Here is an 11,813-nt window from a genome sequence, read left to right as displayed (position 1 = left end):
CGCACCTTAGAGACGAACCAATTTATTTGAGCATGAGCTTTGGTGAGCTACAGCTCCGGATGCATCCGATGAAGTGAGCTGTAGCTCACGAAAGCTCATGCTCAAATAAATTGGTTCGTCTCTAAGGTGCGACAAGTCCTCCTTTTCTTCTTATGAAATATTCGGTCCCTGCGTCACCTCCTCTGCGCTCAGCTAGGGAGTGGGCGTCTCGCTCTCAAGCAGGTTTTCTAACCCGCGTGGCTCTTCTCCGACCCCTCCCCGATGTCCCACCGTGAGTTGTGGCTGTCCCGAACGACCTGCCGTATTCCAGGGGGGGCGAACCACGGCCTTAAATAGTGTGAGATTTTCCGTCTTACTGTCTCTCCCGCCCTTCATGGTTCCAGTAGCTTTTCCGGCTGCCGCTGCCCATTGGGTGGATGCTTTCGGAGAACTAGCCCCGGGGACTGCGGGGTCTTCCGGGAGCATTACCCACGTGCGTTCCTTCGTCACTCAGAGAGACGGGGGAGGCCTGATTTTCCCCTTCCCAGCACCGTGTTCATCCCTATGTCCGATGAGTCTGTTCTTCGCTGCAGTTTCAACCAGTGTGTCTGGTACTGAAGTTACCCAGCCAGGAATCACCTCTGGCGCCTCTTAAAAATCTGCATCGCTTGAGTTATCTGCTAGTCTGGTCCTGAGGCTGATTGGAGCAATTGGTCACATACCACAGTTAGCAGACTCCTCGACCCATAGGGGACCGCAAGGGGCACCTAGTCTGACCCCCAACCACACTGCAGGATTTAAACCATCCAAGACAGATGGTTCCGGCCTCCGCTCGAAACCCTCCTCGAAGGAGCTTCCACAACCTCCCGAGTCCTCGGTTCTGTCGTCCTGCTGCTCTTCCCTGAGATTCAATCTCAGTCTGCTGTGCTGTAGTTTGAACCCACGGCCTCTCGTCCTGCCCTCTGGGGCAAGAGAGAACAACCTGCCTCCATCTTTTCTATGGCAGCCTTTCGAGTATTCGAAGAGCGCTGTCAATCTCTTTTCCAAACTGAGCATACCCAGTTCCTTGGCTCACGTGGCTGGTGTCCCTCCCCTTTGATCGTCTTTGGCGCTTGCCTTTGGATCCTACCCAGTGTCTCCACGTCCTTTCTGGGCGTTGGTGACCGAAACCGGACACCGTCCTCCAGCTGAGGCCTAGCCAGGGCCCAGCCGAGTGGTCCTGTCCCCTCCTGCAACTTGCAACTACGCCTCTGCTAATGCAACCTAAAATTGCATGGTTTTTTTTTTTGCAACAGCATCACGTGGCCGGGGTTGTGATCCACCGCCACTCCCAGCAGTGCTGCTGCCCAGCCAGTTCTGCCCCGTTCGGTACTGGTACATTTGGTTTTTCTTCCCAAAGTGTAGCCCATCTTCCTTGATTTTCATTTTGTTGGCTCTAGCCCAGTTCTCCAATTTACCAAGATCCCGAGTGGTTCTGCAATTTCATAGCTGAACTCCTGTGGGACTCATGGGTGAATCCCACCTGTTCCTGGTGCCTTATTATGGTAAAATTTCTCAATTTCTTCCAAAACCTCCTCTCTGGCCTCCTCAGACCTGTCCCCTGAACAGAATGGCTCAGGTGGGGGGCTCTTCCTCCCACCCTCAGCGCTGATTTATGTATGTGGCTGTAGGTTTAGTTTGAGCCTTTCACGCAGTTTTGAAAGAGTTTCCATGCAGCTCGCAGGCGTCTCACTCCTGTGTCTAATTTGCATGTCCCAAGTTCCCTTTCTGAGCTGGCTGCTTGGGTAGCGTTACGTTTCATCACATAGCGAGCGCTTCCTCTGCGTTCACCTCTCGCCCGGCTCTGGAAACTTCCTCGCCGCATCCCCAGTCATTATGGGGACAGCTGGAATCCCCCCGTTATTGGGTTCCTGGTTTCGTCCCCTCTCTAAGCTGGAGTATTTCGCCCTGTGGTGCTGCTCTTACTGCTCAAGGGGGCGGCCTAGTCCAAGAGCTTGGATGGGTCAGTGTTTGATTCATTGAAGGTTTTTCCCTCTGCTTTTCTCATAGGGGCAGTCGCCCCCCGGCTCTACCCTGCCTGGCCAGCATGTCTCTGGGATTAGCGGCACTCCAGGGAGCTTTGGGGGGTCCCTGTTCCATCAATAACGAGAGCTGTGGCCGTCAGCACCGCAGACCAGCCCTGGAGGGGGACTTCTGCCCTGTGACTGGGTCAGGCCTGTCCATGCAGAGAGTCCCCTGGGGGGTGAGGTGGAGCCAGGTTCCCCAAAGTCACCTCCAGCCCTGGCCTGGCCTGGCTGCGAGGCTCTCTGCTGCCACCTGGTGGCTTTGACCCAACAGTGTTTCTAGTGCCTGGCTGCCCTGCGGGCGCGGGACCCAGGCAACTGTGTGGGGCCTGGGGGCTGCCACTCGGCTACCGTCCAACAGGCGGGCTCAAGGCCGGGCCACGGGCTGGCCCGTCAATGTTAAGTCTTGGCGTGCAGGGGAAGCCCCAGGAGGTGGGACATTGAGCCTGGGCAAGGAAATGGAAAAGCCAGTACAGGCCTCGATTAAGAAAGGGGGGCAATATAATCAACGCCAATCACCTGGTATGCAAATACTGCAGTCACTTCCCTGGGCAGCCTCTGTCCACCTGCCCCCCTGTGCCCCCACTCCCCTCCCAGAGCTGGGGAGGGGACCCAGGAGTTCTGGCTCTGTGGGGGGGGTGCTGACTGGTTTGGGGTGTGTGTGGAGGGGTGGCTGGCTCAGGGCCCTTCTCCCGCCGCCGCCAACTAACCAAACAAGCCCAAATTTTACAAAACAACCAAAAAAAGCCCCAATTTTATTGAGTGGCTCCCCCACGGCTGGTTTGTTTCAAAAGCAACCCCCTTGGCTAGGAAAATGCAGCGACACCCTTCCCCCCCCCGCCAAGCAGATTACAAAAGCTAAGCAGCACCACTTGGCAACTGTTTACCCCTTCGAGACTGATTCCCCCGGCAGGGGACAGGACATATTTGGGGGGAGGGGAAGTAGACTAGTTCCTCCCCCCCCCCCCCCCCAAAGAGTGGAACAACTCGTGGGGGGGGGGGGGGGGAGATGAGCCTGGATTAGGAAGTTAAAGGAGGGGCTGGAGTGTGTGTCCATCCCCACCCTGGTTACAGCCCCTCCCCCACCATAGTGTTAACCCCTGCGGGGGATGGGGTAGCAATCCCCCCCCCCCCCCCCCGCCAGGCTAGGCACAGGGCAGGGCGGAGCCAGGAGGCACTTAGCATAGGCCCTACATAAACACACCAGGCGCCAGCAGGGCCCCCAGCCTGCTGGCGGGCCCCTCCCCAATAACCATCCCTGAGCAGGAAGTGGGGGGAGAGCTGTCAGAATTGGGGGGCAGGGCCATGGATGCCAGGAGAAGACAGCGTTCCCTGGGGGAGTGGGAGAGGAGGACAGGAGAGGGGCTGGGAGACAGGACGGGCCGTGGGCCCTGGGGGGAGGGGGCCCCTCTCACTCGTCAAGGTGCTGCTTGAAGGGGTTGTCATCGGCGCCGCCCTGCAGGGCGCAGTAGACGTACACCAGGAAGGCTGCGAGCACGCCGAAGAGCAGCAGCTGCAGCCAGAGAGGCAGGTAGCGCCGGGAGCCTCCCCCTGGGCCCCCCCCAGGGCCTCCGCGGGGCAGGGGGTGGATGGCACGGCGTGGCTCCACCCGCATGGGGGGCGGGGCAGGGCGGGCCCGGCAGACCCGCTGGTAGGAGACGCCGTCCCTGCAGTGGGGGGGAACAAAGGGGGGGCAGTAGTTAGTGCTCACAGCCCCCCAGCACCCCCCATCCTGGCACTCTCCAGCCACACACACCACAGTATCCACTCATACGCCCTCAACTCACCCCCCAGGAGGGGGGGACCCCAAACAGGTACCCAACCCAGCCACAGCCCCCCTTCTGGCACACGTCCGTGACCCGGTCTCACCTCTCAGTCTCCTCCGTCCTGCTCGGGGTGTAGGATGCGGCCTCTCCGATCTGCAAGGAAAAGCACCATCAGCGAACACCAGGCGATGGGGGGCAGCAGGTGCTGTCCAGCTATGGGGCAGAACCCCCTGTTCAGGGGCAGCCAGGTAATACAGGCAATGCATGCCCTCATTTGCATACTCCAGCTGTGCCTAGGGAGTATTTTGCATATCCCCTCCACAGTGGTGGTGCTGAATATAAGCCCTAAACTGGCCACATCCTGCACCCCCAAACTGCCACCTACTGTTGTGGGAACAGCAGGTACTAGGAGAAGAAATGAGATACTTACTGTGAGAGGTCTGGGGGGTACAAATGGGGGAGGGGGCAGCTCACCCTAACTTAACAACAGTGGGCCAGGATTACTAGGTATGTAGGTGCCTTACGGTCCCTCCCTTTGATAACAGAGGAGAAAGATTTAAAGTGTCCTTAATTTAGTGTCATTTAAATCCCTTCAAAAGGGGAATAAAATAAACTGAATTAAGGGCACCTCTGTAGTTGGTGCATGGGAGGAAGTGTCTACACCACGCCAGCGGAAGGTGTTTTCCCCACCCTCTGCTGCGGGCGCCTCTCCAAGAAACGGCGGCGAAGAATTCTTCTGGGGCCTGAGCCGCGTCCGCACCCGCAGTGGGGTCAACCTCACTGCGGCACTGGGGTGCGCCGTTTCGCACAGCCCCCCTGTGACGCAACCAGCTTGCTGTAACTTTTAGGCGTAGACCGGCCTGGACTTCACACGTTTGAGACCTTGCTCGGAAATAAAAAGGGAGGAACTCGACTTGTGGGATTCAATTTTCATTTGCCACAGAGTCGTCCGCAAATCCAACGGGAAGGAGTCGATTTTTAGCAGTAGATCCCAGTGAGCCTCAAGTTCCCCAGACACACACAACCCAAAAATAGAATAAAATTGGATAATAGAAATATATAGCTGGGAGCGCGCCTTAGATAGAATTTATTTACGGGGACTTGTGTTCTATATTTGGATACGGGATGTTGACAATTGGTGTTTTAACGGTTATGAAGTTTACATTTTTCAATCTCCCTGTCTAGGGTCATCAAATAATTATAGTCTACCATCCCCTGACCCCTGCTCTTCCCCCCCACATAACTGCCTGCAACTGTGCAAATTTAAATAGACTAAAAAAAAAAATATTTTTTTAAATGCTCAAAACCCAGAATTTAGCCCAGCTGTGATGATGTAGCAGGCGAGTCTCTGGAGGTGGGGATTTGGCAGCTGTTTGGAGGGCAAACAGAGAAACACTGGCTGAGTCTTCGCAAGCCCAGCCAACCCCCCCGGGCCAAGCGACTTTCAAAAGCTGGCCTGAGCGTGCGTGGCCGGACTAGGAACGAGGGCAGCCAGGGCATCATGGGCCCGTCGATGCTGCCCTGGGCTCACTCTCAGGTTTGGGCCCACACCCCTCGACAGTCCACACGCAAATGGAGACTGTTAGAAAACCCTCAGACCCGGCTACGCAGGGTGGGGCCAAGCCCTGCCATGTGCCATGCGGACGCAGCTCAGCATCAGCCAGGAGCCCCGGGGCCGGCAATTGTAAACCCAGGGTCCCAATGCAGCGTGATCGCCCGCCTGGCAATTCCAGCCGGGCTTTGCAATGGGGACACCCAACCGGGTGAACTGCGTCTCTGGGGGAGAGCGCCAGGGCTGGGCACACCGCAGAATCTCTCCTCATGTGGACATGGGGGCGGGCAGTGTGCGTGTGTCTTTACTTGTTCCTAGTCAGTATTACATTATCTCACACCGGCGGGTCCTTTCTGTCCGGATCGCAGACATTGCCTGAGAACAACAAATCTCTCGAGAGGCTCTAAAACCAGCGGATCAAATTCAGAAATCGCTTCAGCTCATCCGAAACCGCAGTTTTCAGCCAACAGGCAACTGGTCTGGAAAACGTCACCCGGCTCGACTTTCAGTGGCTTCAGAACCCCATCAGCCGGGCAAGAAATCAATTGTCAGTTACCCCTAAAATGGACGTTCTCCAAACAATTATTTTTTTTGGTTAGAAAAGGGTCTTTTGGGGGGGAAATCTCGTCGTTTTCAGATGGTGACATCATCTCACGAGGCGGAATGGCGGGTCTTTTCTGTCTCAATCTCAAACGGCCGGTTAAAATAATGTGATCGCCGTGAGAGAATAGAAAATGACCCGAAACTGGCAGGGGAACCAAATTTCCAAGCAAAATTTCCCCCCAAAATAATTAAATTCAATTTTGAAATGAAGTTTCCTGAAACTCACTTTTGTGGGTTATATTTTACACCCCCCCCATTATCAACCCGTCTTATCACACCACGTACACGAAGAAAGTCCAGGGTTATATTTTACACCCCCCCCCATTATCAACCCGTCTTATCACACCACGTACACGAAGAAAGTCCACGCTATCACCAGACCAGTATCTCGTAGAGACATCTCTAGCAGTTCCCTGCCCTGAACCGGCCCCGTCTCCCGATCACCCTGTTCAAATACGTGACATCTTCCCGACGCTTTGCAGAGCTGAAGTCGGTTTTGCTCTTCGAAAAGGAGAAGTTTGTCCCAAGTACATGAACGTTCGGCCCCAGGTCAAGCTGGGGGGTATGTGGGAGGCCCGTGGACAGAGCCGGGATGGTTTTAGGGACGGGGAGAGGCTGGTAAATTGTCAATCCTAGAAACACGGGCGTCGTAACATCGCGGCACGAGGCATCCCGGACATGGGCAGCGTTTCTGTCCGCACTAAACTCTCTGGCTTTAAGCACGACCCCGAGGCCGGTTCTCTCTCTTTCCTACAGGGTCAAACTGCTGACGGGACAATTTATCCACCCGGCCAAAAATCATCCCCCCGGGAAGTTATATCGGTTTCTAATTGCGCCAAAATTCAGGTCCGGCTGCGCTGGGCCCAACATCACCCGGCAGCAAACAGTTTAAGGTTTGAGTTTTTCAGGCCAGGCCACCAGGATTGCCCCATGGTGCTGGGACGGGGGCAGAGTTGGGGGTCGGAGGTGATAGGATAGCGGGGAGTGCTAAAGGGGGGGTACACCTATTTCCACCCCCCCAGTGCCTTCTGCCTTTCCCAGGCCAGGCTGCCCCCACCCCTGGGAGGTTATCTGGGGAGCTTACGTCCCACCCACCCCGTCCTGCCCCCCCCGGGGCTGACTTACTGGCTGGCGGGTGGTGGCTTCCCCCAGGCGACTTGGGGCTGCACCAGAGAGCCAGGAGGAGGAAGAGGAGGAAGATTCTTCGTAGGACTCGGTGTCCACATCTGGGGGGGGGAGAGAGGAGTGGGGTGAGATGCGGTGCTGGGCACGGCTCTCCCCTTCCCCACTAGAGCTCCACCCCTGGAACTCCCTGATGCAGGAATGTCAACATGGCCCAGGGGTGGGGTGTCAAGCCCAGGCCAGGGGAATCATACCAGATTTCTCCCCCCACATCCTCGCTGCTCTGTATCCCCCCCCTTGCCACCCCCACCAGAGGAAATACTTCCCCGACGCCCCCCGGCTCCCCTCTCACCATCCCCCAGGTAGCCGGTGCGACCCTCACGACGAGGGAAATCATACAGCTCCCGCGTGTACATCCTGGTGGGGCTGGAGTCTGGGGGGCAGAGAGACACAGGAGGGGTCAGCGGGGGGCACCTCCACGCCCCACCCCCACAGCAGACAGGGACATTCAGACACCTCAGCCAAGGCACCCCAAGCCTGGGAAAACTCTGCCAGTGCCCCTCACTCCCGCCCCACAGCCCCCTGCTCACCCAGCTCTGTGCCCCCCCCGCCCCGCGGCCCCCTCTCACCGTCCGCCCCATAGCCGCGCCGCTCCTCCTGCCGGGGGTAGCTGTAGGATTCCCGGATGTAGGTCTCGGTGGTGCCAGGACCTGGGGAGGGGAGAGACACACAGGAAAGGGGGGGCTGTCAGTGGCTGTGACTGCTGGCCCCTCCACACACCCCCGGACCCCCACTCACCTGAGTAGCTCCCAGCCCCCACCAAGGGTGACAGCCTGGTGCGCTGGCTCTCGTATTCGCAGATCTTCCTCTCGTAGAGCTTCCGGGTCGATCCTGGGGGAACAGGAGGGGGAGACGGGGGGGGTCAGGTGGGCCCCCATGGTGCCCTGCCCCTCCCCCACAGACGGCATCTGCCCCCACCCCATAGTGCTCCCGGCCCCTCCCCAGAGACCCCCCTTCCCCCGCAGCCCCCCGACACCCCCTTCCCCCGCAACCCCCCGACTTCCCCCCTCCCCAGAGACCCCCCTTCCCCCGCAGCCCCCCGACTTCCCCCTCCCCAGAGACCCCCCTTCCCCCTGCAGCCCCCCGACTTCCCCCCTCCCCAGAGACCCCCCTTCCCCCACAGCCCCCCGACTTCCCCCTGCAGCCCCCCGACTTCCCCCCTCCCCAGAGACCCCCCTTCCCCCTGCAGCCCCCCGACTTCCCCCCTCCCCAGAGACCCCCCTTCCCCCTGCAGCCCCCCGACTTCCCCCCTCCCCAGAGACCCCCCTTCCCCCGCAGCCCCCCGAGACCCCCCTTCCTCCACAGCCCCCCGACTTCCCCCCTCCCCAGAGACCCTCCCTCCCCCCGCAGCCCCCCGACTTCCCCCCTCCCCCTACAGCCCCCCAACTTCCCCCCCTCCCCCGCCCAGCACCTCCCTCCCCCCGCAGCCCCCCCACTCCCCCGAGGCCCCTCCCCCCAGCGCCCCCCGTACCCACGACGGGCCCGTGCGGGATGCCGTAGCGCTGCAGCATGGCGATGAGCTCCGTGTCCGTCAGCCCCCGGTACCGCTCCATGGCCCGGCCGGGGGGGGGCGGGGGTCAGCGCGGGGGGGGCAGGGCCCGGGGGGGCCGCGGGGGGCTGTGGGGGGGGGCGGGAGCCGCGGTTCCGGCGCGCGGAGCAGGCCCAGGACGGGAGGCGCCAGCGGCGAGGGGAAGTGACACGGGGGGGGAGGGTCCGGGACTGGGCAACGCCCCGCCCCTCTCGCCCCTGGCAACGCCCCGCCCCTCTCGCCCCGCCCCTGGCAACGGACCGCCGTGGCTAGCAACGCCCCGTCCCGCGCGCCCCGCCCCTAGCAACGCCCCGCCCCTCTCGCCCCGCCCCTGGCAACGGACCGCCGAGGCTCGCGACGCCCCGTCCAGCGCGCCCCGCCCCTAGGAACGCCCCGCCCCTCTCGCCCCGCCCCTGGCAACGCCCCGCCCATATCCCAGCGCGCGGGAGCGGCCGGAGGCCCTTGTGCAAGCTTCTGCCCCTCCCCCCCGTCTGCCTCAGTTTCCCCACTTGGCTAGTAGCTACCGTGGGAGTCCCGGGGCTCCGTGAATTCCTGTTGCCCCAGAGCTGGGACCCAGCCCGGGACGCCTCGGTCCCATCTGTGCTGTGGGAGGGGAGTGGGTGGGGTCTCATGGGGGCGGGAAGGGAGCAGGGGGGAGCAGGGAGCCAGGACGCCTGGGTTCCCAGGAGCTGGCAGGGGGGCAGGGAGCCAGGACGCCTGGGTTCCCTGGGCGCTGGCAGGGGGGCAGGGAGCCAGGACGCCTGGGTTCCCAGGAGCTGGCAGGGCGTTCCCCCCACGCGCCCCGAGGGAAGCAGACTCAGAAAAGAGCCCTGGTGACTCATCGCTTTGCCTGGGGCGGTTTCGATTTCCCCAGGAGGGAGGCCCCGGCCCCGGCCCCCGCCCCGACCTGACAAGTGACCGGCCCTCAGCACCCCCTGGCGCCGCCCCAAGGAGCTCACACAGCACCAGGCAGCTGCTAAGGAGACACCTTTCAGCCGGGAGACGAGCTATCTGCTCACAACAGAGGGGAAACTGAGGCACACAGCCAGGGAAAGGCTTAACTGCAGGTGGGTGAGTGATGAAGAACCCAGAAGTCCTGGCTCCCAGCCCTCCTGCTCTAACCACTAGCCCCCACTCCCCTCCCAGGACCAAGGAGGGAACCCAGGAGTCCTGGCTCCCAGCCCCTCTACTCTAACCACTAGCCCCCACTCCCCTCCCAGAGCAGAGGGGAGAACCCAGGAGTCCTGTGTCCCAGCCCCCCTGCTCTAACCACTAGCCCCCACTCCCCTCCCAGGACCAGGGAGAGAACCCAGGAGTCCTGGCTCCCAGCCCCCCTGCTCTAACCACTAGCCCCCACTCCCCTCCCAGGACCAGGGAGAGAACCCAGGAGTCCTGGCTCCCAGCCCCCCTGCTCTAACCACTAGCTCCCACTCCCCTCCCAGGACCAGGGAGAGAACCCAGGAGTCCTGGCTCCCAGCCCCCCTGCTCTAACCACTAGCCCCCACTCCCTTCCCAGAGCCAGGGAGAGAACCCAGGAGTCCTGGCTCCCAGCCCCCCTGCTCTAACCACTAACCCCCACTCCCCTCCCAGGACCAAGGAGGGAACCCAGGAGTCCTGGCTCCCAGCCCCTCTACTCTAACCACTAGCCCCCACTCCCCTCCCAGAGCAGAGGGGAGAACCCAGGAGTCCTGGCTCCCAGGCCCCCTGCTCTAACCACTAGCCCCCACTCCCTTCCCAGAGCCAGGGAGAGAACCCAGGAATTCTCATTGCTCTACCCCTTCCAAGGGGTCCCTGTATAAACAGCCCCGCGCCCCGCCCCAGAGGCAGCCGCATCGCTGGCTTCCGCTCACATGCCTCTTCCTCCCCAGCCATGCTGGCCCCCCAGGATTTCCAAACCTTCGTCTTCTTCGACCTGGAGACCACCGGCCTGCCCCCAGACCACCCCCGCATCACCGAGCTGTGTCTCTTCGCCCTGCACCGCCGCTCCCTCCTGCAGCGCCCCCTGCAGGATGACGACACTGGTGCCCCCCAGCTGCCCCGCATCCTGGACCAGCTGACCCTGTGCATCGACCCCCAACAGCCCATCACCCCGGCAGCCGCCCGCATCACGGGGCTGAGCCAGCAGGGCCTGGAGGAGAACGGCAAGCAGGGCCTGGACCAGGCTGTGGCTCAGGCCCTGGGGGGGTTCCTAGCCCGCCAAGCCCCCCCGCTCTGCCTGGTGGCCCACAACGGCTATAGGTACGACTTCCCCCTGCTGCGGACGGAGCTGGGGCGCGTGGGGGCCGAGCTGCCCCCCGCCACCGGCTGCCTGGACACCCTGCAGGCCATGAAGGAGCTGGGCCTGGGGGGCGAAGGAGGGTACAGCTTGGGGGCGCTTTTCCAGACGCTCTTCGGGAGGGACCCCGACAGGGCACACTCGGCCGAGGGAGACGTCCGCACCCTCGTCGCCATCTTCCTCGCCAGGGCGCCACAGCTGATGGGCTGGGCGGCGGGGAAGGCCCGGGACTGGGGGGACGTGAGCCCCATGTACCTCCCCACCACGCAGTGAGCGCCAAGAACCCAGGCGTCCTGGGCTCTGGGAGGGGAGTGGGGTCGGAGCCAGGATGCAGCCCTGGCTCTCGGAAGGGAGTGGGGTCTGGTGGTTAGAGCAAGGTGGGCTGGGAACCAGGACACCTGGGTTCTCTCCCCAGCTTGGGGAGGGGAATGGGGTCTGGTGGGTTAGAGCAGGGGGGTGGGAACCAGGACACCGGGGTTCTCTCCCTGGCTCTGGGAGGGGAGTGGGGTTTGATGGTTAGAGTGGGGGGTGGGAACCAGGATGCTCGGGGAGGGGAGTGGGGTCTGGTGGGTTAGAGTGGGGACGTGGGGCTGGGAACCAGGACTCCTGGGTTCTCTGTGGACGACTCTCACGGTTCATTAGATCGTCAAAGGATCTGGAGTTGGGTAATGAAATGATTGTATTAAGCAGCTGCTTTTAATGGCAGGGGGGAAGCTCCCCCCGCGGTTTTACTGTTAATAAATACACTCCAGGCCCTGAGCCGCATGCTTTGCTGAGTTAAGACTTCATGTCTGGTTTGGGGCCCTGGGGGAAATCGGGGTGCAGGTGTCCAGCATGTGACCGTCACCCCAAAAGACTGCAGTTC

At 61.4% G+C, this 11,813-nt stretch overlaps 2 protein-coding genes across 3 annotated transcripts; one reads left to right on the top strand and one right to left on the bottom strand.

Annotated features, from left to right (window-relative positions):
* Nucleotides 1-2,766: 2,766 nt before the first annotated feature.
* Nucleotides 2,767-8,735, bottom strand: LOC311511637 (emerin-like). Its single transcript, XM_084612390.1, has 7 exons — nt 8,617-8,735; nt 7,884-7,976; nt 7,715-7,795; nt 7,438-7,518; nt 7,089-7,189; nt 3,912-3,961; nt 2,767-3,709 (listed from the first exon to the last, which is right to left on the bottom strand). Exons 1-7 carry the CDS (start codon nt 8,696-8,698, stop codon nt 3,454-3,456), a joined length of 744 nt encoding a protein of 247 aa, XP_084468516.1. The 5' UTR covers nt 8,699-8,735; the 3' UTR covers nt 2,767-3,453.
* A 598-nt stretch (nt 8,736-9,333) lies between these two features.
* TREX2 (three prime repair exonuclease 2) lies at nt 9,334-11,432 on the top strand. 2 transcript variants are annotated; one of them, XM_084612827.1, is made up of 2 exons: nt 9,334-9,744; nt 10,542-11,432. In XM_084612827.1, the coding sequence occupies exon 2, from the start codon at nt 10,544-10,546 to the stop codon at nt 11,219-11,221; it is 678 nt and encodes a 225-aa protein (XP_084468953.1). In that variant the 5' UTR covers nt 9,334-9,744; nt 10,542-10,543; the 3' UTR covers nt 11,222-11,432. The 2 variants fall into 2 exon arrangements, with proteins under 2 accessions (XP_084468953.1, XP_084468952.1); XM_084612826.1 differs by having other exon boundaries at nt 9,334-9,740; nt 10,542-11,431.
* The last annotated feature ends 381 nt before the right edge of the window (nt 11,433-11,813 follow it).

Source organism: Lepidochelys olivacea (assembly GCF_965140295.1).
Source record: "Lepidochelys olivacea isolate rLepOli2 genome assembly, chromosome: 23".
Classification (NCBI taxonomy): domain Eukaryota; kingdom Metazoa; phylum Chordata; order Testudines; family Cheloniidae; genus Lepidochelys; species Lepidochelys olivacea.
The sequence above is the reverse complement of the archived record's forward strand: the minus strand, read 5'-3'. Positions and strand labels throughout refer to the sequence as shown.